At 40.9% G+C, this 26774-nt stretch overlaps 2 protein-coding genes across 4 annotated transcripts in view; both read right to left on the bottom strand.

Annotated features, from left to right (window-relative positions):
* Positions 1 to 6614, bottom strand: part of loxhd1a (lipoxygenase homology PLAT domains 1a) — a 36530-nt gene extending 29916 nt beyond the window's left edge. The window contains exon 1 of the mRNA XM_082540953.1: positions 5862 to 6614. Coding sequence (XP_082397079.1) covers positions 5862 to 6594 — 733 coding nt within the window. The 5' untranslated portion in view covers positions 6595 to 6614. The remainder of the gene's footprint in view (positions 1 to 5861) is intronic.
* A 1773-nt stretch (positions 6615 to 8387) lies between these two features.
* Positions 8388 to 25450, bottom strand: st8sia5 (ST8 alpha-N-acetyl-neuraminide alpha-2,8-sialyltransferase 5). 3 transcript variants are annotated; one of them, XM_082542373.1, is made up of 9 exons: positions 24651 to 25450; positions 19965 to 20072; positions 19527 to 19622; positions 16007 to 16099; positions 14433 to 14519; positions 12977 to 13121; positions 12725 to 12837; positions 10514 to 10606; positions 8388 to 10419 (listed from the first exon to the last, which is right to left on the bottom strand). In XM_082542373.1, exons 1-9 carry the CDS (start codon positions 24794 to 24796, stop codon positions 9957 to 9959), a joined length of 1344 nt encoding a protein of 447 aa, XP_082398499.1. In that variant the 5' UTR covers positions 24797 to 25450; the 3' UTR covers positions 8388 to 9956. The 3 variants fall into 3 exon arrangements, with proteins under 3 accessions (XP_082398499.1, XP_082398500.1, XP_082398501.1); XM_082542374.1 differs by lacking the exon at positions 19527 to 19622 and having other exon boundaries at positions 24651 to 25449; XM_082542375.1 differs by lacking the exons at positions 19527 to 19622; positions 19965 to 20072 and having other exon boundaries at positions 24651 to 25449.
* Between the last annotated feature and the right edge of the window lie 1324 nt (positions 25451 to 26774).

Raw genomic sequence — 26774 nt, 5'->3', positions numbered from 1 at the left:
ATTTATTCTGAACTGTGCACCACAATTTCAAAACATTTTCTGAAAGATGTAACAGTATACATGTTCTCACTTTCATTAGAATTTTGTTTATCAAAAGGTCTGACATGGTAAATGCAAATAACAGCATCTCATCACTTATTTCTTCAATACAATATGCATGTCCTTCATTCATCACTTTGTGGAACTTCAACGCACTTCTGCTCTCCCCCATATTCCATCTTCACAAGCATATCCTGTGCAGAGATCGAATAAAAATTAGTTGACAGTAATTAACGGCACAAATAATCCAGTAAACAATTGCAGCACAGTAAAAAAAAAAAAGGAATCCTCTTTGAGCCATTACTTGTGTAAAGTATTTTCCCAAAAGACAAAGACACAGGCAACAGGTAATACTGAACTAAATGTAAAACCTCAACCTTTTTCATTTTTACCTAAACCGTGTGCACAAAACTCTGGAGGGATCTAAATGCTAACGTAGAATCCAGTCAGGACGTCAGCTACTGCTGTTTGCTCGTTTTTGTTTGTTTTTTTTTTATGGGCGATCGTTTTCAGGCTTCAAGTAGCACCATTATACCAACATTTCACATTCTAGACATTGTTTTAGGTGTATTTGACCAAAAGTTTGACTGAAAATTCACATGCAAGCTTTTTTTCAAGGCTGTGGTATTTGCCCGCAAACAATACCTTTCAGCTAGCTAAAACAGAATATTATGCTATCAGCGAGCAACATGGCTAATGCCTTTCACACAGCTTTGTCTCAACTCCAAAGAGCCACAGAAGTAAAAGCTAATAACAATTGAAACAATCTTTGAAAAAATGACTTACCAAGCATGGCAAACAACTCAAATATGTAGAGCAAAATGTTCTGAAACGGCTTCACTTCAGCTTCGATTGGAGCCGTGCTGGGGGCGGAGTCTGTGAATTTACTCTGTTGGTGTCATAGCCCCTCTAGGAGTTCAGAGTTAAGAGGTCAAGAGTTAATGTTTCCATTTTAACACCTCCAGATTTGACAGAGAAACACTCATTTTTAACACTCGATTTTAACTACTATCATTTTACACCTCAGAGTTACATTAAAAGAATGTGACTCTACTTAGAGTAAAATTAACTCTACTTTTGCAAGGAGACTATTAACACCAAAAAATTTAACACTTTTGAATTTGCTGTGCGCGATTAATTATGACCACTTTGGTCTCCAAAGGACATTGTTACAGAAGTTCTTTGGTTCGTTCAGATGCAACGCTGCAAAACCTAAGCTGTGCTGCCATGTTGGTTAGACGGAAGAATCTTTCTCCTGGCAAACCTTCCAAACAAGCCATACATGTTCAGTCTTTTTGTACTTGAGCTGTCATGAAATTTAACATTTACATTTAAACCGTGGCCTGCAGAGTCTGGAATGATAGCATTATGTTAGCACACAACACACCTACATGCTCCAGACCAGCAAAATGCAAAAATGTCTGCGTTTATAGAGGTACTCAGACTACATACATATGAGATAGTAAAGTGACTGGTTCTTAACTCTTTTCTACATGTTTATATGACAGGCCTAATTCACCCAAGCACTTTGTTATGCTTTGTATCTAACATTCACACTCTTACGGATGATTATTACGTTGCCCCTACTGAGGCATCCAGGGATAAAATGAGATGACCTGTCCTATCTCCTGAGCTACAGCTGGAGTTGGTGGATAAGGAGCTGTTTCGAGAATGTCCTGCTGCCTCTGCAGGGTACCTACTGTCTCTTTCCTTTGCACCAAAGCAGATAAAATAAATTCACAATGGTTAGTGCTTTCTAACTGGTTGGACTGATATCCCTGAAATTAAGTGGCTTTGTGTTATCGAGCGTTCCCTTCATTTTTAGTATATAGGACTACAAAACTAGACTAAAGTGAATCTGACATATATGCTGCAGGGTGTCCACTGTTCTAGGTAAATGTTAAAAAAGCCAGTTTGAGGTGTCATATGAAATAAAACTAAATACTAAGGATAAATGCATAAGAAGGCTAGACAGCAAGAGAATATCTTAAACCTTCTAGAAGATGGAGAGAGGAAATGTACAGATCTGATAAAGGAGCAATTTGATCAAAGTCAATCTGATACCTAATTAACAGTGAGGCGAGCTATTAAACCCAGCTTAAGGAGAAAGAGAGACACCTGATAAAATCAGATAGACAGTGGCCTGGTAAAACTCAACCATGATAATCTCCTTGGAGTGTCAGAAACCTGAGTGGGTCAGTTAGGTAACAAAGATGTTCTCACTGTAGAGGTGTATCACAGCTACAAATACTTAATGTTCCTTTTATAATCTGCAAGATGATCAAGAGCTTCAAGTAAATCATTAACTATATAAAGTCAGTTTTATGGAGGTGTTTATGTGGAAACACATAAATAATGTAATTGAATGTAATAGACAAATTATGATGTTGCAGTGTTGCATGTCTTGTAAGCTCTTGCAAACACGTTCAGAAATGTAAAAAAACAAAAAAACAAAAACTGAAACAAAGCAAAACTTCTTTTGGGGCAAAAGTACTAAATCTGTGCCTTTCCCAAGGTTGTTTGAATATATATCCAGCAAGATATATATGGAAAAAGTGCTTGTGCATGTGTATGTGTGTTTGTGTGTTTGTGTCTGGAGCACTGAAGCACAGTAAAAAAGCATTATATAAGAGCCAGTCCATTTACCATTTAGGAGTCTGCTCAATTCTTCATTCTGCAAATAGCTTCCACTGTAAAAAGTTCACAAGAAGGACAAGAAGGAATAAAGGGGCTTTTGAGCTTGACCTTTTGAACTATGACGCCATCTAATTAATTTCTCTCACTGGATGCACACAAAGAACATTGTGTTAGGATATTCATGATGACTGATAAACTGCGATAAATATTCTAGTAAGCATGTTTTATATTGGGTTATTTCATCAGCAGTACTCGTGAAAAGGCATTTTTAACCTAATCCTACTAACATATGTGAGAATGCTGTTCATAGACTTTAGCTCAGCATTCAACACCATAATACCACAACAACTCATCTGTAAACTGGACAGACTGGGCCTCAGCACCTCCCTCTGCAACTGGCTGCTGGATTTCCTCAGCCAGAGGCCTCAAGCGGTGCGTGTGGGCAACAAGGTCTCAAACAGCATCACCCTGAGCACGGGGGCTCCACAAGGCTGTGTGCTCAGTCCTCTGCTCTTCACCCTGTTGACACATGACTGCACACCAACCTACAGCTCCAACCACCTTGTGAAGTTTGCGGACGACACAACGCTGGTGGGGCTCATCATCAAGGGCGATGAGACCCACTACAGGAAAGAGGTTGAGCTCCTGACCACGTGGTGCAGAGACAACAACCTCCTGCTAAATGTCAGTAAGACCAAGGAGATTATTGTCAACTTCCAGAGAGGCCACACCTGTCACCCCCCATTGACCATCGACGGCGCTGCGGTGGAGAGGGTGAGCAGCACCAAGTTCCTGGGGGTGCACATCAGTGAGGACCTCTCTTGGACCACCAGCACAGCATCACTGGCCAAGAAAGCACAACAGCGCCTCTACTTCCTGCGCAAACTCAAGCGGGCAAGTGCTCCACCACCCATCCTGACTACATTCTACAGAGGCACTATTGAAAGTATCCTCTCCAGCTGCATCACTGTGTGGGGCGGTAGCTGCACTGACTATAACAGAAAAGCTCTACAACGCATTGTGAGAACAGCTGAGAGGATAGTTGGTGTACCACTCCCCTCCCTGCAAGACATTTACACCACTCGCCTCACCCGCTGTCATGGTCCTGGGCCATGTTGGCCCAGTGTTCTTAGTTTCCTTGTATGTTTGTATTTTATTCCATGCTTCCCCTGCCCATTATGTCTAAGTTCTCCCCGTGCTCTCTCTTCCCCCTGTGTGCCCTCTATGTATTTATGAGCCCTCGTCCCCTTTCGTGTTTATTCCATGTCTCCCCTGCCTGTTACGTTGGTGTTCTACTCGTGCTCTCTCTCCTCCTGTACTTCCTGTTTCACCTCTCCCGTCAGTGTTCAGTTCACCCCGCCCTGTCTCGTTATGATTATCAGTGTCACCTGTGTTCCCCGTGTGTTCCCACTTCCCTCGTTAACCCTCTGTGTATTTCTGTCTGCGTCTCCCTCTGTTCAGTGTGACGTCGTCCCTCATGCCGTGTGTGGATCTCCCTGTGTCTCTCTGTGAGTTCTTAGTTTGTGGTTTCCCAGTTTAGTTTAGTTTGTATATTTGTTCTGCCAGCGAATAAAGCTGAGTTTTGAGTTCATTCCCTCGTGCCTGTGAGTCCTGCATTTTGGGTCCTACTCCTGCCTGCCGCACGGCGATTCATGACACCCGCAAAGCCATCACAATTGTCAACGATGCAACCCACCCCGCGCACTGTCTGTTCAGCCTCCTGCCCTCTGGAAAGAGATACAGAAGTCTCCACTCCCGCACTACCAGGCTCACCAACAGCTTCATCCACCAGGCTGTGAGACTGCTGAACTCTCTTCCCTCCCGACTCCCAGCCAGCAGAATCACCAGATTGGCAGAAGTATAGGAAGACAGATTGGACTCTACTCCCCCTCACCCACGCACACTCTCCAACAAAGAAACACTCTCTGAACCAAGAACTGAAAACATTCCTGACTTGCATTGCAATTGCACACACCTGCAACTATATATATATTTTTAGTATTTCTTTTAGCACTATTTATATTATATTACTATTTATTACTTTATTGTTAGGGCTGTTTTTGTTGTGCATCTGCACCTTATTGTTGTCAATGTCTACGCATGGGACAGTGTGAAACGTAATTTCAATTCCTTTGTATGGCAAGTACATTTGAAGAAATTGACAAATAAAAGTATTCTATTCTAACTGCATGTCTTTGGACAGCAGAAGGAAGCTGGAGTACCCATGCAAACATTGGAAGAACATGCAAACTTCACACAGAAAAGCTCCAGCCAGATTATGAATTTGAACCCTGGACCACTTTACCCTGAGGCACGCTACCCGCCTGGTTTTTGTTTTTAGCTAAACTGACAGAAATTTCTTTATCATCATCTTGTCCCCAACTGGTAACAGCCAACCGCAGATGGCCACCCCTCCCTGAGCCTGGTTCTCCTGGAGGTTTCTTCCTGTTAAGATGGAGTTTTTCCTTTCCACTGTCACCAAACACTTGCTCATAGGCGGTAAACTGATTGTTGGGGTTTTCTCTGTATTATTGTAGCGTTTCTACCTTACAATATAAATCAGCTTGAGGCGACTATGCTATGATATTATGGTATTGGGTTTTTTTTTCAGAATAAACAATCAAAACAATTTAAGTAGGAAACAATTCCAACATTCTGTCAAAAAGTCAATGATTTGCATGTCAAAAACCTGACTTGCAAGCTTAAATTGAATTCCATATCTGAAATCAGTGTAAAAAAATAAGTCTAGTCTAATCAGAGGATGCTTAAAATATGTTACATGACAAGAAAATCTTATGCTATTAACATTATTAACAAAAAACACACAAAATAGTCCTGCAGAGTTGATTAACATCTTTCTGAGGGCCTCTGATCTGCTTTAAGAAAGCTCCTTTGACTCGCAGACCTGATTCTGGCCCCGGCTGTGCTCCCAGCCCCTGGGACTGGGATGGCACCCAGCACCTGTCTGCCCCCGAGCCACTGTTTGGCGTCATTCATGTAGAACATAACTGAGCTTTCACCCAGAACAATAACAGAGGGATTCCCCGGAGCGCTCCAGCTCAGTGCTGACAGAACTGGAGTCAAGGTTTGAGCAGCTGATACACTCCAACATATTGACTCAGATTTTTTATTTTAAAAGCAACATGTGAGGTTTCTCCATCTGCTCTGCAATCAGATGCTCTTACCTTTCTTTTTGAAGTATTCATCTTCATATCCATCGGATGAGTCTGTGTGGTAGTTCAGCAGTTCATTCTGGTAGATTTCAGAGTAGTCCACCTGTTTGCTTTTGGACTTTTTCCCCTTCTTCTTTTTATCTTCATCACTGTCTGCTGATCCCTTTTTTGCCTTCTTTTTCTTCTTTTTCTTTGTTTCCTCCTCCTCTTCCTGCTCCTCAATTAAAGGCTCCTCATCATCGTCATTGTGAGACTTTTTCTTTTTCTTGCCATCTTTGGACTTTTTATCTTTGGAACCCATCTCCGCGTCCCCCTCCGGGTTCTCTGCAGAAGATTTCTTGTGCTTTTTCTTCTTTTCCTCCTTCACTCCCTCGGTCACTTCTTCTTTGAGTTTCTGTGATTTCTTCTTTTTGGTATTGGTTGAGGGATCATTGTTGTTCTGCTCACCCTCATCATCTTTGCCTTCAATCACAGCCTCAGCATCCTCGTCCTCATCTGCTTTCTTTTTCTTCTTTTTCTCTCGTCCCTTTCCCCCCTCTTTTTTAGCTTTCACGTTCTCTGAAAGCTCCTGATTCTCAGTGCTCTCGGAGCTCTTGTGTTTCTTCTGACTCTTCCCCCTTTTAGTGGTGTCCCCTCGGGTCAAACCGTTGCTCCTCTCCTTTAACTTTGGCTCAGTTTCCTCCACTTCGTCATCAACCTCTTCAGTTTCTCCTGAAGCTGTGGATTTTTTCTGTTTGGACGGCATCTTTTATTCATTCACTTCCCTGACCCTTAGTTTCGTAAGAGCTGCGTAGAGTTTCTAATGGTGTAAGACAATTCATTTGACCCTTGGCTGCAGAGATGCTCTGGGATCGTGGGGTCGGAGCAGCCACTGAGGACACACAGATGGAGGGATGACTGCCTGGACGTCTCCTACCTGGCCACACAACCTGCAGACACACACACTCACACACACACAAACACACCATGCATACACACACATCACTCATGAAAAATTAGTGTCACTTCAGCACTCACATGACCCACAGGAGAAAGCCCTGTGAAAAAGGAGCCTTGCACAGACAACTTATCCTCTCTGCCACGGCACCCTGTATTATTCATGGTGTCAGGATCGCTTTACGGGCCGGGGGTGTCTCGCTTTTACCTGCAGTCGCACTCATACAGACAGGACCACAGACACGCATGTACACATCCACACACACCCCTACACACAGACACACACACACAACTTTACAATTACTTCTCTTTGTTTATTGTTGCATCGAGTGTGTCTAATTCACATTCACAGGGTAAAAGCAACTTATAATTCTATGTAATACTCAGACAGCATTGATTTATTTTACTCAGTGCAACTTATAATGAACTCTAACAAAGGTAAGAGCAGCACGTTTTAGGAAATATGCTGCTTGTGAAAAGGCTATTGCTAGCCTGTCTCAGTCAGGAAAAAAAAGTACTGGCTCTGGCTGGTGTCTAGAAAAAATATATATATTTTTACAGTTTCTTCTTTATTTACAGACGAATCAAACACCATAAACAGCATATATAGTTATTTAAAAATAATCAAATCAGTTAAAAAATTAAAATCACTCTGATGTAATTTACAAATTGAAGTAAATGAGAACGTTTCTAGTTTTTGGACATTATTCATGATGCAAGTCAAAACCAAATAAATATATACATATTTAATACCCCAAATAATACAGAAGAAATTTCCTCACATCATTTGCCCAGAAAAAAAATACTATTTCTGTGGTGCTCTAATGATGGAGAACGGGAGGAACTATTGAATCTAAATTAAAAGTTAAATCATCTGCGGGTTAGCATCATTTTCCATATATCAGGGACTTATACAATAAATTATAAATAGAAATAAGAGAAATAAACTTAAGAAATAAATAATAATGACACCCTGTTTCATGCATAAGTTCCTTTGCATTGCTGTTGTATCTCTGCCTCACTGGCATACACATCTGCATTTGACAATGTGCCAAATCATCCCATTAGCCTTATTGCTGCCATCTGACACCTGATGATGCAGGCATCAAGGAGAAGGGCAGAGTTTGGTCATATTGGTCTTTCAACATCAGATTACCCAAAGATTGGCTGACAGCAAAGAGTCAAACCTCATTGGATTGCTTCACTGCACTTTTCCTCCCCAGGAGTTATTGTTTGTCTCTCGCCTGCCAAAATTTCAAACTTTTTTCTAATTCACATTCAGCTCAGCTGCCCTAAAAATTCAGTTTCACAGGTGTGTAATAATTTTTTGAAAAATGCATCACTCAGCTACTTATACCTGTGAGTTGAGGACATGTATTTGTTTTAGCTAGCCTTTTTTCGCCTGTTCTTGAACAGAATCAACTTTTTAGGATAGCTGTGGAGTGCACATTGAGGCTGTGGTTTTACAAGTTTATTGTTTTACACTTTTTTTAATGCAGAGTTTTGATGCATGTTTTTATTCATGTGTGGTCACATTTTCACTTCACACAGCAGTGCATTCATTCACACTCTCATCCCAACACAAAATAATGAACATACAAGTGAAAATTCAGACAAGTTTATTTACAAGCACAGTAGCAGTATAAAGAATGATCCAGAGTCATTTAAGAAGCACTGTGTTATATATTACCTCCATTCTTTACACAGACCAGATCCCCTCTATTTCCACTCTTGCTCATTAACTGTGACTGTAGAGCAATTTAGCTCGAAACTTTTTGGTGCTCCATAAACACACAAAGAGTCTGTATAAAGACATGAAGGAAACAGCATATTTTTTTTTAATCTTATTTGTAATGCATTTAAAGAAATAATGGACAAGTGCACAGCTGAGCATGAACAGAGGAGTGACTGAAAAGTAAAGTTACAGTCTCACAAGTGAAATAATTTGTTGCATACAACAAAACAAATAGAAAAACCTTTTATGACTTTCCAGTGTACCACAGTAGCATAATACATTTTTGGGGGTCATAAGTGAAAATGATACCACATCATCTCAGCCACTTTAACATATCCATCAATCTTTCTCCAAGCAAGAGTCTTGTGTACATCTCCAAAAGCACTGTGAGCTTCAGTTGAGGCTTAAGTGTAAACATAGGCTATATCAGTGATCGCTGAAGCAGGCACACACAAAGCCAAGTATAGAGTAAAGTCATGCAGAGCACTACGTGGTTATGAGTGGAGTTTACAGGGAGGGACTCCAGTAGAATACAAGCCATGAACTGCACATGAATTGCTTTACCTTAGTGTGCTAGGGTTGTGCTTGGATGAAAAGAGGCAAACTAAAAACGTTGTCTGCACATCATACAGAGGGATTCCATACCTCATAAGGCAATAAGGCTTAAGACATGAAAGACAGCGATAGGCTGGGTTGCTTTAAAAACTGGAAAGCCAAAAGTTCTGTGGAGTTGGTGTATTGCAAAATATTTTTCTAGCTTTCACCCTAATCTATGACACCCCACTCCTCCCCCAAAAAACGAAAAGAAAATCTTGCCTCTTTTCCACCAGAAATGATGAGAAATATTTGGAAATGGGAGAAAGAAGGCCGCGGAAAACAGGCCGTTTCAAGAGTGTTTTTAAAATATTCACCGAGGGAATATGGTGAATAGGAAATAGATTACAAAAGTAGACAACTGAATTTTACAGTTTGATTTTCTTTTCATATTTTTTAAAATATTAGCTGAATATTAAGATTCAGACTTTGTTTTTTTTGTTGTTTTTTTTTACACAAACATTAAAAGCTGCCACACCCACAGAGTGTCTGAGAAAAAGAGAGAAGAAGACGGGCTTAAATATCTGTGTGACCAAGTAGAAAAACAACACCTCTGTACAGCCGAGCCACTAGAAAACTCCACAGAAACAACATCACTATGAAGACCACTTTGTTCACATTAAAAACAAGCATCCAATGGTCTGACAGTCGGAGATAAGATGCTGGCAGAAGAGAAATCTTCAACATGTAGATGAGAGTGTCCCAAGGCCAACTCTGTTTGAACTGGGGTCAAAATAGTTGCCTGAACTGAGATTGCCGTGATGAAAACTGGCCTAAAGACAAATTAAAAGGTCAAATCTTGAGCAGTTGCATTAAAGCAAATTACTAATTAGAGTGAGGGATCATGCGCATGGCCCTGTGTGTACGTTGATGATCCCACGTGTATGCATGTGAATGAAGTTGAAAATTTCATGAGGCATTGCGTGAAAGCCCGGCCGTGGTTTGACGTTGTCATAGTAGTGGTGTGTGATGAAGATGCCAGAGGGGTTCATAGGAAACGCCCAGAAACCGTAGAGGTGGACCTCCTCGCACATCTCTAATGCAGCGGTGACTAGCATCAGGCCGCTGCTGAGCCGTTTGGCGCGGACGCCCTGCACCGCCCAGAAGCGCTGCACGTTAAGCAGATACTGCGGGTGGAAGAAGAACACACCTCTCTGGGAGTCAAAATCATCCAGCATATACTTAACTCTGAATGACACGTCGGTGTTGCGGGTGTTGTAGAACGCGGGTAGCACCACTGAGGAGTTTTCGTAATTCTGAAGGACGTCATAAAATGGCCTCCGCCATTTCTCCAGCTTCTGAAATCTGCAGAGAAAGTGATTCATGTGATAAAAGGAAAAGATCATTGGCAGAAGCTGAGCTAAAGAGGTGTTCTTTCTCAGACCCATATTTACAGTACCTCTCAGTTATAATGCTCGGGTTTATTGTCACCAGATCTGTTTTAGTCCCAACATCTGCTGAATATTTGTCATTAATGGGCGGTATGTTGCATCTGCAAAAAAAGGAAAATAACGTTTCACTAGAGTTTAATAATCATTTAGATTTGACTTGATATGTTTAAAAAGAGGCATGCTGAGGAGACAACCTGAAGAGCTGCACAAGTAATCATATAATAGTTTTAATAAGAAGTTGTTGGGGTATTTTTCTTTTTACAATAAATTACATAAATTGGTTAACCAACCAAAAATCCAGAAGAAAACACATTACACAAAAGGCATAAACTGATTTGCAGGTCACATTACACAAAAGGCATAAACTGATTTGCAGGTCATTTGGGGCGACCGTGGCTCAGGGGGGTTGGGAACCGTATCTGTAACCGGAAGGTCGCCGGTTCGATCCCCTGGCTCTCTGTCCTGGTCGTTGTGTCCTTGGGCAAGACACTTTACCCTACTTGCCTACTGGTGTTGGCCAGAGGGGCCGATGGCGCGAAACGGCAGCCTCGCTTCTGTCAGTCTGCCCCAGGGCAGCTGTGGCTACAACCGTAGCTTGCCTCCACCAGTGTATGAATGCGAGAGTGAATGAATAGTGGCATTGTAAAGCGCTTTGGGTGCCTTGAAAAGCGCTATATAAATCCAATCCATTATTAAGTGAAATCGGTATTGATCTCCTACCAGCCAGAATTGTGACTCCCACTATTCGTACTATCCTGATCTCAGTTTGTTATGTGCATAAAGCACACCTGTACACACAATCAGTTTCTATTATTCAAACCTGTCTGCCACCATGGGCAAGAACAACGACTCGTCAGAGGACGTCAGAGACAAGATCGCACCATGTACAAGTCAGGAATGGGCTACGAGACCATCAGCAAGAAGCTTAGTGAGAAGGTGACAACTGCTGGTGCAATTATTAAGAAAAGAAAAAAATATAAAATCATAAAGTGATGAGAACCTACTTCCCTCAGTCAGAAGACTGAAAATGGGTCATGGGTCTTTCCGCGTGACAATGACCCAAAACAAACCACTAGGGAAAAGGAGTGGGGAAAGAAGAAGCACATTAAGGCCATGGAGTGGCCCAGCCAGTCTCCAGAACTCAGTCCTAGAAAATATATGGAGGGAGCTGAAGCTGCGAGTTGCCAAACACAAACAGCAGTCAAGAAATCTAAATGATTTAGAGAGTTTCTATAAAGACGAGTGGACTAAAATCCCTCCTGAGATGTGTGAAAACTGACCAGCTACAAGAAACGTATCGAGATACTTATCTCACTCAATGACATGAAGCTCAACTTATAACTTTTATGTAATGTTTTTTTTCTTTATCTGTATCAAAATGAAACGACCATAAAAATTAGAAAGTGTTCATTCGTTTGTAAGTGAGCAAACTCATATATTCAGCAGGGGATCAATAATTATTTCCACCACTGTAACTGGAATAAACAGGAATTTTAACATTTGAATTTCTCTTGGTGAAGCGAGGTCTATGGGACTACACTGATCAGCAGCAACATTAAACCACTTCATATTCATTTTGCTAAAACAACTCTGATCCTTCAGGACATTAACAGTACCTCCAGGGATGTCCTTTGGTATCTGGATCTGCAACATTGGCAGCTTGTCATGCTGAATCCCCAGACACTCAATCAAATTGGGATTTAAGGTGTTTGAAGGCTCAATACCTTGGGCTTTTGGGAAGCCACTCTTCAACAATACTTGGTTGGAAGTTAAATGTCAAAGTTACAAAGTTCCATTTTTGTGAATGGTAGAACCAAGGATTTACTAGCAGAAACTTGGATTCTACAACGATCCAAGTAATACGCTTCAGTGGTTTTGATGTTGTGGCTGTTCAGTGTGTAGATTTCAGAATTTAGTGCTAGTTTATTATTTGATGCTTTGAGTTTAAAGGTTGGGGTAAAATTTCAAAGAATTTTGCATGAAAGAGGAAGTACTTTTATGACTTCTTGTCATGTAATTTTTCCCAAGTTAAAGTTTTAATATTCGTTCATTATTATTTTTTATTATTCATTCTCAATTAACCACCAATTGTTCAATGACAATTTGTATGTATTCCTCGAAATTAATATAAAGATCAAGAATATTAAATCAGAACAGAATTCCAGGTAACACTGTACAACTCTCACATATCAAATACTAAAAGACTGCATCGTGAATACCTAAAAACAAAATCTGCTGAGTCAATTTCCTTTCCACATTTGCTGTTCTTGATGATACCACCATTTCCAATGACAGCACATTTCTTGAACTGCGACTTGGAATACGGCATATCCTGAAAGACATGAGGTGGTAATGTCAAATGAACACAACACAAGAACTTTTGAAATAAAACACATCAGATCAGCAGGTTTGGAAATGCCCACAGATACAGTAGAAAATAGCAAACACTCATAAAGAGGTGGTGAACTCACATCTGGTAACATCTTGAAGATCTCAGTAGTAATGGGAAGGATCCCACTGGTGTCCACCTCGTACCTCAGCTTGGTCCCTGCAGGAGTGTTCCTCTTGGTTGTGAACAGAAAGTTAGGAGCATTACAGCAGCGCGACAGAGACATCCTTCAGGACGACACCAAAGAAAAGTAAAACTTAGCTTTAGAAGATGCACGGTAAGATCAAAACCAAAATTATTTCAACCTTTACATCCTAATTGTTTTGGGTTGTTTATCAAAAGATGGTCATTACAAATTAACAATGTCTTTTTAAATAAAATGTTATTTCAGCTCTTGATATCGTCTTAAAACATACCTTTGATTAATGAGTTTGCACATTTTTTAAAGAGCCCAGAACCCAAAGATGATAGTTTTATAGATCACTGGTCACATTGTTAGATACACTTGCTTGTTAATGCAAATGTCATCCAGCAATTCAATGCCTTTTGGCATGTAGAGCTGGTCAAGACAACCTACTAGGTGGTGAATTACTTTGAATGGTTGTTGCCATACAGGCTGGTATTTTTGAGTATTTCAGGAGCTAAGGATTTCCCACACAACTATCTCAAGGATAAAATACCTAGTGAGTGGCAGTTCTCTGGGCAAAAATGTCTTGGTGTTGCCAGAGGTCAAAGAAAAATGACCAAGCTGTTTTGAGGTGACAGGAAGACATCAGAAACCCAAATAACCATTGATTATATACAAAGTATACAGAAAAGCATCTCTGAATACACAACATATCAAAGCTTGAAGCAGATGGGCTACAGAAACTGATGCTAAAGTTCACATGGGCTCTCCAAGGACGTGATGGAGATTGAGATCATGGATGTGCAGCTAAAAAATCTCTAGCAACTGTGTGATGCTATCATGTCAATTGAGACCAACATTTCTGAATGTTTCCAGCACCTTGTTGAAGCTGTGACACCAAGAGTTAAATTCTGTAGACAAAAAGGAGTCCAGCCCAGTATTAGCAGGGTGTAACCAAAAACGCTCCCATTGAGTGTATATAGTAAGATCCTGAACATGTTTGCTTTTTTCTTTTCTATGTAAGAATATATAGTATTTTATCCAGGATACTAATCCTTCATCTTATTCTACTTGGTTATTTATGATTCCCCAACAGTCAGTTCATCGAAATATTGTTCTATAAAATTTGGGGTTGGTATTCTCCATATTCTGTACTATTTGTACATATTTGGCTTGTAAAGTTTACTGTATTTTAACTACATTTTATCAGCAGAAGTAATCATTAATTTTCTGTAGAGGACTTCCAAACCAATAAATGTCAAGGTGATAATAGATAATAATGTTTCTTTTAAACTATTCAAAAGGTAACCAGTGCACTTCACAAAAAACACAGTCTTTAGAAAAAAGACCTTTTCGATAAATGCAGACATTTACATACATAATTCCTCTGCTCAGAATGAGTAACACTTACTTAAAGTTGCTGGCCTCCTCCTTGTTCTGCTCCCACCTACACACCTGCAGGTTTCGCCATCTTTCAAAGAGATCTGACGTTTTCACCCTGGTAGAGAGACGGACAGGATTGAGAGACTTGTGGGATGAGGAAAGACGACTTTATTCCGACTGACATGGTTTTTCCAATTAACCATTATTTCTGAAGAGGCAACAAATTGAAGAAACACCTTAAACGTTTCAAAAAGATAAACCAGAGGCCAAAGAATTTACTGCAACTTTACTGATCACCCTGGATCTCGACTCATTAACAGAAAGCACATCTGTAAATAGATGTCCTTGAACTGACATGCCCTTGGAGATGATTGGGGCGGCGTGATTTGCTCTGGGAGTCAGGCTTGTGCGTTCATTTTGCTGCCTGCCAGAGTGACAACAGCTGTTCCCTGCCGCAGCCAGAGTCGTTCTAGGGCTTTCATTGAGCACTCAGTATGATTTTGATAATTAAGCTGCCAGCCTGAGGGCCACATGCAAAAGGTCACTGGACATTGTTCATATTCACACAAGAGGAAAGATGCTGCTCAGATTGCCTTTGGAGCAAGTGGCTCATTGAATGAATCTGGCCAGTGATCTACTGTATGTTGTAAGCATGTTATTTATAGTGTCCTGTAGTGATAAGAAAATAAGAAGCGCAACAACTTGGCTCAATAGTGTTGGCAACAAAATGGATGTTATTGAGTAATGAAACTGCTCAAATGGTCAAGAATTGCCTGAAGTAACAACATAAAATAATCTGCGCTAGCAAATGTGTCAACTGTATTGACACTGTGTGTACTTACTGAAACATGTACTTATTTTTGTTTGTCTTTTTGGTCACACTATGGCATGACTCCAGACCTGAAAGTGTTGTTTACTTAGCTGGTTGACCTTTAATAACTCAATAACTATTACTGTGAACTTTTATGATACTGGATGGTTGACAAAATTCATTGGGTTGCCTTGAAATCTTTCATCACGCCAGTGTCAAAAACTGCTGCCCAACAGCAAGAAAACAAATAATATTGGTCTTCTATTGGTGGGCCTCTTCACCATGTTTCACGGTGCTAGTGCTAGTTTAGCCAAAATAAGCAAGTATTGCTTTCTACACTACGCACTAAAACACCCTGTATGTAGGGAGATTTGTAAATTTTACATGTGATTTGGCTAAACTGGTACAGTGTAATTTAATTATTAATTACTTGAATAAATAAACTTTTCATTTTATGTATTTATGTTGCATTTAGTTAAAATTATTGCTTCTTTTAGTTCAGTTAAGCTACAAAAGAGTTTAGAACTCCTGCTTTGACTTGGATTCATATTGTTGTCATCCAGAACCAGACATTGTTTTGAAAATGCTAGTTACTCTTACGCTGGTGGTGATGCTTAATTTTTAACTTCTTCATGCGTTTTTTTTTTTCTTCTACTACTCAATTTATCTTCACTGACACTGTACCAGTGAACCCTACTCCTGACACATGAATACTTTCATACATGATAAACACGCAGGATTACCTTGGAGATTTTTTTACCTTGTTAGATGAAACATAATCGGACACTCACATTGTCAGCACTTTGACGTCTATAATCTCCTGTCTGAGCTCCCTGCATGCAGTAGAGTTGTAATCAAAGGAGCCATCATAGTTTTCCAGATACCTGGAGGGATAAAAAGAGTCATCCTCTGCTTACATCTATTCAACATAAAAGAATTTAACAATAAACAGAAGAGATAAAATACACTATGCTTAAATAATATATATATATGTAAAACAGTGTGTTTAAAGGTCACAATAAGAAAAAATATTTCATTTTTAATATAAAATGTCTATGGTTTGACTTTATGAAATACTAGAATATCAGTAGAGCATTGTGGAATGACAAATGACAGAAATGATGTCACTGATTTTAGGCGTCACAAACAAGATAGTAACATGTCTACTGGACACTTGCACCAGATTCTGTTACATCTTAGTCTAAACCAATGTCATACACTAAGTGAAGAAACGTAGCACCTCTCATATTTTTATATAGTTCACTGGCTATGATGAGAACTTGCATGGTGTAACATTGGTACTCTGGGGCTAAAATGTGTGCATACACTGTATGTTCACATGTTGAATTAGGAGAGAAACAGACAAGGAAATAGGGCTGATTCCAGTGCTTGGCTTGCTAAAGTGGTGGATTAGACGGTTTAGCGGTGTAGCATCTGGTGGTTATGAGCGTGGCCGGGTCGGTGCTTTTGTGTGAGGAGTAAGTAAGTATATCAGCTGTGCTGGCTGGAGTAACGTGACAGTTTGACTGATTTATTACAATTTTGTCACACTGTAAACATGAACACATACAACAGTAGTCATGCAAACAAGTAACCATAACAAAGAGGTAATAACAAACAAAGAGTTTGGGAGGAATTTTATCTTTTTTAATAAGGACTAAAGAATTGGAAGAGCTTCTTTTAGACACATGTGAAACAATCGTTACACTGGAATGGCAACATTAACCAAAAAGTATACAAAAATAATGTCTTTAATGTGTGGTGTGCTTTTGGTTGATTTCACAAAATGGTCGTGTGAAGAACGCTGGAAAAAGAGCCATGCTGGCTGGGAAATTTAAAGTCGGCTGTTGTATTTCTGTGTACTGATGCCTCATTTCTTCCAGCCTTTTGTTTAAACGTGATCAGAAAGCGGTCAGGATAAAATGTGTGTGTGGTGGGGGGCGTGGTTAGTATGGAGGAATAGGAGCCTGCTAGTATTATGTTTTGTTGGGTAGTCGATTTTTAAATATCACTAATTACTATAATGCTTTGTTGAAATAGCTTGGATGTACATCTGTGAAGCAAAGAGACTCCGTTATGGAGATGTTTGGTTTCATCCTAGGGTTAGAAGCACAGACAGTATCAAAGATGCACGTAGCCACCATCACAGAAGTTATTAAGTTGAACGTTTTCATGTGGTCACCCTGGTGCTTTAAAAACCAGGTGTGGTGAGCAGGCTCTGACTGTTCAAAGAGTAAGGGACTTCACCCCCTGCTGACTATTCAAAAGAATGCAAGCCATGGTGGCTTCACCTTCAGACCCAGAAGCTACATCCATCTTTCACACTGCACATGTTTAGAAGCCAGGGATGAAAATTGAACTGAACATGTTACATGATTTAGGTTCTGAGGGGAAAAAAAATAAGGAAACACATGTATTTTCCCTCATGCTTATCCTATTACCACAGCACCATTTGCTATATTTCTGCTGCGATGCCTGCTAACATTAACCCTAGCTAACTGTAAATACATGTGCGACTGAAATCTGTCATGGGTTTTCCACGTGCGCTTCTTTGACACTACATGTAACATGCATGGACTCAATAAAAATTCAGCATTATATAAAGTTATTCTGACATTAGCACTGTAGGCCACAGTCTTGCTTTAGTGGTTATTTAGATGGGGTTTTTTTTTTCACATTTGCGGGGTTTTTTTGTTCTTACACCATCAATATGATGCATTTGTAAACTGTCTTACCCTCATGAGATTGCTATCTTTATCCTGATCCAAAATCTTCCTGTTAAGGTTCGGCAGTTTATTTTTATTTTTATTCCTATTTATTCTATTTATCCCCTTCGTATATTTTATTTATATATGCCTCTGTATTTATATGTGTGTGTGTGTGTGTGTGTGTGTGTGTGTGTGTGTGTGTGTGTGTGTGTGTGTGTGTATATATATATAATATTCTGTAACTGTAACTTCTGTCGGTGCTGTGCTTTTGGAAACCGAATTTCCCAAAGGAACCCACCCGAGGGATTAATAAAGTTTTTATCTTATCTTATCTTATCAGTGAGGCACAGAACTGATCCATCTCTTTCTGGCTTCATTCACCTAAATGTTTTTTGTTGGCTTGTTTAACCCAAAGGACATATTGATCTGTTGTATATCTTGTGGTAGAGACTTTACTTTTCTTTACATCTTATTGTTAAACTGAAAGAATTCATATACTGGAGAACTACATCAGAATTTTAGAGGGCTCTTGCAATGCTAACAGTGTTTTTGATAATGCTTGGTTAGGGACATGATGACATGTGAATTGGGGGAACCTGCAATGTGTCTTTGTTAGAATGAATGTTGGTATCTGTCGCACATTAAATGGAGCATTCTGTTTTGAAAGATGAATAAAACTGCTGCATATTACTTGTGGCTGTGAGGTAAATGAGGTGAGTTAACAAAGCAAGAAAAAAAAGATTATAAAAGGATGCAACAAGCAATACAATGGAGAGATGCATTAAAGGAACAAGATGCTGGGATAAGATTGTACAAATAAGGAACGATGAAACTGGTTGTCTACATCCACCTGATGATGCAGTGTATTTCTGAGGTTATACAGAGAGGAGCGGTGGTCTCATAGAATATATTTGACACGCTGAATAGAGGCTGTTCATTCTTGTTTTAGCTAAGATGATAAAACCTTTGCAAGTGTTCTCTGTTCAGGTCTGAAATCAAGACAACAATTTACTCCATGAGGTGAATTTCGTCGCTTATGGCTTCTTAGATTGACTGCGCAATTGCTGGTTGAAAAAACCAATCCAAGATGAGCATTTTAGCACAATTTCGTGGGGTGTGGGAGGCGGGGAGGGAAAAAAATCGGGCACGTTCCTGTCTTCTTGTAACAAAGAGAGTACAGTGGGGAAAAGGGGTTAAATCCAGGTCGCAGAGAGAGACAATGCAGATGTGAGAAGGGGAGATAGGAGGAGCGGAGAAGTGTCCACACTATGCATATGGTATACACACAGAGCTGTGCAGAACAGTATGAGACATAGGTTGACAAGGCATTTTGAAATGGGTGCTGGATGCGACACAGAGATACAAGGAGAAGCCAGTACATCAACAGGAGACCGTGGTTCAACCAGCTTCTGAAAGGGGGTGGGATTTAGGGATTTGGGAGGGGTCGAGGTGGACGGGATCAGACAACATGCAAGAGCAAATCTGAAGTGCAACCACCACTGAAAAAAATATGAGAGTTTATCCCTTTTAAACTAATGAAAAAAAAAGAGAGATATTCTTGGGTTTCTGTGAAAATGCTAAAAATGCCTTCAAACTGGCCTACCTTTGAGGGCGTTTTTTTTTCTTCTTAATATCAGCTAGGCAGGGTGTGACTATTACGGAGATCTGTGAATCTGGCTGAAAATTCTGACGGAAACATCTGTCAACATGCAGACAGGTTAAGTTAGAGTTAAACGTGTGATGTAGCCCTGTGACATCAGCAACCCCCTGCTAGCTTCCTAAACCTGCAGATGTCAATAACAAGTAGAGAAGAAAAGTGCAAATGTGCCTCGGCTTGAGCCCTTTCTACAGCATCTGAAGGGAGTCATGGGGTATCAGCGGCCCAGTCCACGCATGCAGGGCTGGGTCGTCACTAGAGATGGTGGATTTGAAACTTGTGATCTCTCATTCACTCTGCCTTTCAGTCTCTCTCTCGCTCTCTCTCTCACACACACTCTCTTTTGTCAGAGGTGTTGTGCAGTCAGTGGCGCTGGAAAGGTACCTTTTCCTTCCATTTCTGGCAGGCTTCAGAGATCCGTCATCGGAGAAATTAACGGGACCGGTCCAATTTCCTGTCTCGTCCCCTTTGAGTCGGCTAAACTGTTGCGCACTAGTAAGAAAATGAGTCAGTTTATTTGGGATTTATTTTCCCCATTGTGCAAATGTCAAACACATACTCCCAATCGCATATGTTCAGTCACAAAACCCAGAAAAAGTTGTACCTTTACACACTCACACATGCACATACAGAGGAAGAGGGGACCAGCTTTTTGGCTAAAGAAAGACAGTATATGACACCAAGCAGGGTTACAGTGACACCGTGATCTGAATGATACATTTATGCTGGGCTGATGCCACTAATCTGAGTGTGATTCAAACATTCACACTGTGCAATATTTGCTTGTGTGAGCGTTAGACTTGTAAATCAATATATTGAAGTGAGTGATTTAAGAGATGAGCGATAATCAGTGCCAACCGGCCAGCAGATTTGCCAATATAGTATTAAGCTGCCAATCTAGACCATCTTTTCATCCAGATATTACTGAGAAACAAAGGGAAGATGGTTTAAGCCACCAGATCTAATAGTATTCAGTGAGTGAGAAGAACCTAACCCAGGTGAGGTATCTCAATTTAGAGCTAAAGACTAATACTGCTAAAGACTAATACTGTACCTAACAAAAAGATGCAATGGCTTGCAGAAGCTTAACCTGACCTTTGGTCTCGCTATGTTAACTTCAGCTGGATGCCATCACAGTACATTTATCAGAGGAGGTCATTTGGTGCATGTGTTTTATAGGATGTTATAACTGTGCCCGGAATAAAAAAAGCTCATTCTACAGGAGCGAGAGCCGGGATTTCTTTGAGGGAGAAAATGGAGGAATGCAGCTATTTTTAGCTGTCAATCAAATCTGAAAATGGCAGTATTGTTTTGTTGTTCTCAATAAATCCATCCTCCTCCTTTGCTGCACATGCAGCAGATGTTACTTAGACAGGAGGAAAATGTGTTGAAAGCTATTTTCAGCTCAGTGTTTGTGCATTAGAAGGGTTTCTGGCACCAGGATTAAATGGTAAATGTGATCTTTATGAAGGGAAATGTCAGCACGTTAAAGTATATTCCTTAGTTTTGTGGGGAAAAATGTCCAGTCATTTGAAAACTTTTGTGCTTTTCACGTGTTGTTTTTTTACTTAAAATTTGATCCTTGAGATTTTCTCAACATCATCACATTCCATACATCTAAATATCCGGAGGAGTACAACTTCTCCTGTTATGCTGACTATTATGCAAGTACTCATGCGTGACTCATTTCTAGGAGTGCTTTGTGGGTGTCGTGCTAATTTCAGCAGGAGGAGATTGAACCCAAAGAGCATTTCTGGATGCATTATGTGATGGAGCATTTATCATCAGGGGCTCGCATCAATACCAATCGGCAGGCGCGCTTAGCTGCTCTGAGTGCCACTTCAACATCTCCATGGCAGCGGCTGCAGAACCGAACGCTAAAATTCGAGAGGCTTCTGTCCCTCTTCTTGTGCCTCAGACAGGACAAAAGCTAATCAACGCTATTCAAAGCGGCACAGTTTGGTTCATTAGGTTATCTAACCTACACCTTAAACCCATAAACTTCTCTTCCACAGTGTGTTTTTTGTCCTGTCTTCCTCCCATCACCACCAGTCCTCCCTAAACCAGGTTCTCCCTGAGGTTTCTTCCTGTTAAGAGGGAGTTTTTTCTTCCCACTGTCACCAAGGGCTCGCTCAAAGTCGTCTGTTTGATTGTTGAGGTTTTCTCTGTATTGTTGTAGGGTCTCTGTCTTACAGTATAAAGCACCATGGGGCTACTGCTGTTGTGATATAAATAGAATTGAATTAGTCATAGCCAAAACAACAAGCCTACTGCAGGCTTGAGTTTAATCTGACATACTTCCGTGTTGTAGCAAAAATTCAAACTCCAAAAGTGATTACTTGAGTGCTTTGACAGGCTGGTAAGACTAGAAAAGCTCCATACAAATGTAGCTACATTAGATTACTTCTGACTCACAGATCAGCTTAGGATCAGGATCAGCCCTTAGGAGCCCATCTATAAGTCCACATGAGATGCTAATGCAAGCATTTGTAGACAAGCAACAATCACTAAGTTGCCCTGTAGCACTAATGTGCTCTGACTCCATCAGCACATCGATCTGGATGCTTTTTCACTGCTGTGTGTTTCTCTAAGACGACCTCGTCTGTTGTTCAGGCCAAAACTGAAAACTGGGCTGTAGCTGAGCCTCTCCTCTGCTTGTGCTCTTACTTTTTCTCTTCATATTCCTTCATATTGTTCAAAGTGCGGTGACTTGATACCATGTGCTAACATCAATGCTCAGTTACAGCTGTGTCAACAGCACAAAAACCAACAAAAAAAAACACACGCACAAAGAGAAAAGGCTCAAAATCAGGGAGATACAGCTCACTTACATAATGCAACCAGAAGATTTAATAAACATCCATGACTCCACAGGGCAGCCAGTAATTTTGTGAAATGATTAATTGAAGCAGTAATAGACTCACTGATAATGACTATCATAATTAGTTGCATTTACACTGCCACTCATCATCTGTGCCTTTCTTAATCCCTTCCTCCCTGCAGCCCGGGGTGCTATTCTCTCTATCCAAGAGTATTTTTAGATCGCCCTCCTCAAGTCAAGCGGAGTTGAAAGTTAATGTCTTCGTTCTCAGAAGTGTGTCAGCGGTGTCCCTCAACGATCTCGGGCTGCCACTTTATAATCCTACACTCTCCACTTCACCCCTTTGGATGGCACCAGGATGGCAGACAGGGAGCGGATTTATGTGTCTCTCTAAGGTGCCTCCTTTCAAACTGAACGGTCAGATTCACAGACAGATTTATCAAGTGCATCAATGTGCACGTCGTACTGTTTGACTTTAATGGGTATCCTCATGCATTGAACCGAGAGCCCCTTCAGCCATAACACTGACGTATACACAGAGTGAGTTGATGTAAGAGTGATGATACATCTAAACTGTTACTCCATAAGCCATCATTCAGTTTGCCAGCACCCAAATGTCTCCTCTGCAACCATCCTAGCCAGCCTACATGCCTCATGTAATTACCAATCTGTTTTTATGTTTTGTTTTTTTCTGTGAAGCACTGAAGCAAAGAAGTGCACAGCAAGCATCCTGCCAATGTGTTCTCCGGCCAAGGTTTGGAGGAGGGAAGAGGCTGGGTGTGGCCGAATCCATGTGGATGACTTTGGATTGTTTATGCATGGGTAGGTATCATAAGATGACGCTTCTCTCTCTCTCTGTTTCACACACACACACACACGCATGCATGAAAACACATTCCTTTTATCACACTCCTTGGGTCTCTCACAGTCCCCTTCCTCTTTCCCTCGCTCCCACTGAGGTGTGTGCAGACAGACTGTAGCAAAATGGCTGCCGCTGAGCCAACTGGTTTCTGTTGTGTGGCTTGTTCCCCTTCTCTCCTAGGCCGAGCTCTAGGAGGAGAGCAAAAAAAGGCGCAGGGGCGAAACAAAGTGTGTGTGCTTCGCGTCTGAATTCATGCATCTCACTGAAGAAGTCAGGATGCCATGAATCCATGCCGAGTATTATCAGACCAGCCCGGCAGGGTGGCAAGGGAGGGATTAGTTGTGTGCGTGTGTGTGTTTTTTGGGAGGGAGGGAGGGGGACTTTCAGATTGCAGCACATATATGTTTGCTTTAGTAAGCATATATGTCCTGTCGGTAAAGTATCTGGAGGTGGTGGTGAGAGGGGGGGTAAAGTTTTATGTTTCTTTTTGAAGCACCTGAAGCTCAAACATCCCAGCTTCTCAACATCTGCTCGTCTCACGGGGATTTTAAGCACAGAGTATAAAAGAAAGTGACCTGAAAGTTGGGAAATAAATCTTGCAGTGGGTTTACAGTGGACTACAAACCAGGGTCCAACTAAAGAACGCCTCTGTCAAGGGGTTAAATACTGATGCAGAGGCATGAAACGTGGCTCTGCAGTGGCAGCATGTGCACTAGGGTGCAGCCTGGTAAAATGAATTATTTAACAGGGACCAAAAAGAAATACACATCATCTTCAACATGCTGCTTTCTGTCATCATCATCACCATCATCATCATCACCATCATCAGCTCCAGTAGCGTTCATATGTGTTATGAAAATCTGATGCCTCTGTCAGATGTAGGCTACGACCAGTCAAGAAGGCTGAAACGGAAATCAAAGAAAGGTCTTTGAAGAAAAAACGAAAAAGAAGGGGAAAACATTACCATGCACAGCTGAAGCACTGTGTATGGTATGAATGTGATGCTTCGTTTTCTGAAAAGATCAAAAAACAAAAATAAAAGGAACAAAAAGGAAAAGAAATCCAATGGAAATTGTTTCTATGCCACTGGGGAGAAAGAAAAACATGGATGGTTAATTGCTATTGTTCTTTGCAGCCACTAAAGCTTGTCCCGACATGTAGACCATCCAGACTACTCTCATTTCTACTGAGCATGTTCTTACCTCATCACTCACATTTTTACCTTTTCCATTAAAAGCCACTGATATGATCAACAACGACTACAAAGGCATGCTTCTTACCGCTCACTGTCATCCTTACACTCTTGGAAACTGACTGCGCTCTAATGTTCTTTCTAATCGTGGCTGAAGAGAAGAAAGGAGTGGGGTAAAAAAATATCAGCACTTACCTCTTGATGTAGTTTTTCCCGTAGAGAATCTGCTGCAAAAGTGTGACGAGCCCAAACGCGCAAATAAATATGAAACAAAGAGATCTGCTGCCGAGCAAGTCTTTACCCGACGATGGGTCGGAGTATCCCATTTTTCGGCGCAGCATCCAGGGCTGACGGTGACACCCGCTTCGGTGTCTCTCTTCGCTGCATTCAGAACCAGGATGGCAGGTGTCTCGTACCCGCTGGAGTGGACATTGTCCATCACATTGTTTTCCCTTTTAGTCTGTTTTACTGCTCTCTGACCACAGCATCACCGGAGGAAGGTGATGTGCACCGGGATCTGCGCTTGAGATCTCAAATCGTTAGTGACCTTGTTTTAAAATACGCGATTCTTATGTTTTGTTTTTGTTTTTAATGTCTGAGTAAAAAAGCACGAACGGCCCCGGAGGATATTCTCGGTGCCTATCGGTTATCGCCCTATACCCGCTTCGAGGAGGCGCAGTCTCTCCGTCGTGTGCAAGCGGTGCAGATTTGTGTAAAATGCGCGCTGGGTGCAGAATAAATCCTGAGATCTCAAGTCAGACAAAGCAAAGGCATCGATTCTTATAAGCGCGATTCTCGCTCTTTTTCTTTAAATCGGGGGGGCTGAGAGAATAACAGCGAAACACATCCCTCGTGCGTCTTGTCAAATCTGAGCAAAGGTGCGTGACTGAAATCTAAAAAGGAAGGAGGATGCGCCTTTTCCCAGCCAGGCGGACGGGGGCGCGCCGTAATTCATTTAGATGCTCCATACTCAGCCAAAACGCAAGGTCACGGTCTGCCGTTCAAGGATGCGTCTGCGCAGACACGACATCTACAGCCGCCCACTTCACATGACCTCGCAAAGCTGATAACAAAACAAAACAAAAACAAGTTTACCATATTCCACCTCTAAACTGCGAGCCTGGGCAAACTTAAAGAAATGACCAGATTATCTTCCATTACAAAAACGACACTAGCAGTAGGCGGATGGAGTAAGAACTAGAGAAGTACTATGAGTAAAGACTGTGCAGAGCCAGACCATCGATGCCAAGCTGATCTGTAACTGGACGGTATCTGCAGGACTCCTTCTTCTGACTTCTCCTATTTCTGACTGACCCGTTTTAATACAAGGTACATACAATACATACAACTAAAAAATAAAAGATTTTTTTAAAATGTGTCTTGTCATCCTATGGCATGTGTTGCCTCACAGCAAGAAGGTTGTGGGTGTATAGACTTGGAAGAGCTCCTGGGGCCTGTGCAGATTCACTCCAAGGCATTCCAGCTTGCCTTGTTTCTACCTGTTAATACCCCACCTTTAGCCTTTTGCCTTATAGGGCAGCTACGATAATCCCAGCATCCCTGAAATGGGTACAAGGTTAAGAAAATGGATAGATGGATGGAGGATTGATTGATTCATTAAATTGTCCTCTGTCTGGCGAATAATCAGCAAATGCACCTCACACAAAGACTATGTCAGTATTTTGTTCTGAAGCTAACTAAAATGTGGTCTTTTATTCAATAGGTAGACAGAGTACGGATGGAACAGACGGCCAGTTTACCATATTTGAAACACCTCAAATATGTAAAACATGTCCACATGTGTTTTAGCATTCTCTTTGGTCATAGGAAATTTGTAGTAGGCGAGCCAAAAGTTATTGTCCCATCAGACTGAATAGTTCCTTGTGCTTGTATCACTGTTAAACCAAATTGAGATCTTTGTCATTTTCCTGCTGGGCTCTAAAGCCTGATATATGGCACAACATGGTGTTATTCAAGGTTATCAGACAATCGAGACAATTGTGTGCAGCGTGGTGGTGAGATACAGTTGAGACAGTGTCTGGCACAATGTCTAGCTGAATGCGTGAGTAAATTAATGAGTGATTATCTTTGTTTTTTGAATAGTTTATTAGGCTGTTGTTATGTGGTTGTACCCTGCAGTGTTATTACTGCTGTTTGCAATCACTCTTCAAGTGAATAACTTTCAAATATTGATAGAAATTAAATGAAATGCAATTAAATACTTCTAGACAATTGCAGTTGCTATTATGTGTTTTAGAAATTCTAAACTTTTTACTGCTGCTCATTAAATTAAATTGTTAACAGAAATTAATTTTTTTT

Source organism: Aulonocara stuartgranti, assembly GCF_965226115.1.
Source record: "Aulonocara stuartgranti genome assembly, chromosome: 7".
In the NCBI taxonomy this organism is placed as follows: Eukaryota; Metazoa; Chordata; class Actinopteri; order Cichliformes; family Cichlidae; genus Aulonocara; species Aulonocara stuartgranti.
Note: the sequence above shows the minus strand (reverse complement) of the source record. Positions and strands in the feature narration are given on the sequence as shown.

Coding starts and splice junctions, on each gene's coding strand:
- st8sia5 (XM_082542373.1), bottom strand. CDS start 24,796: ATGCTGCGCCGAAAAATGGGATACTCCGACCCATCGTCGGGTAAAGAC. Junction 13,122..14,432: donor GAGGAGGCCAGCAACTTTAA/GTAAGTGTTACT, acceptor GTCGTCCTGAAG/GATGTCTCTGTCGCGCTGCT. Junction 10,420..10,513: donor CCGAGCATTATAACTGAGAG/GTACTGTAAATA, acceptor CTTTCTCTGCAG/ATTTCAGAAGCTGGAGAAAT.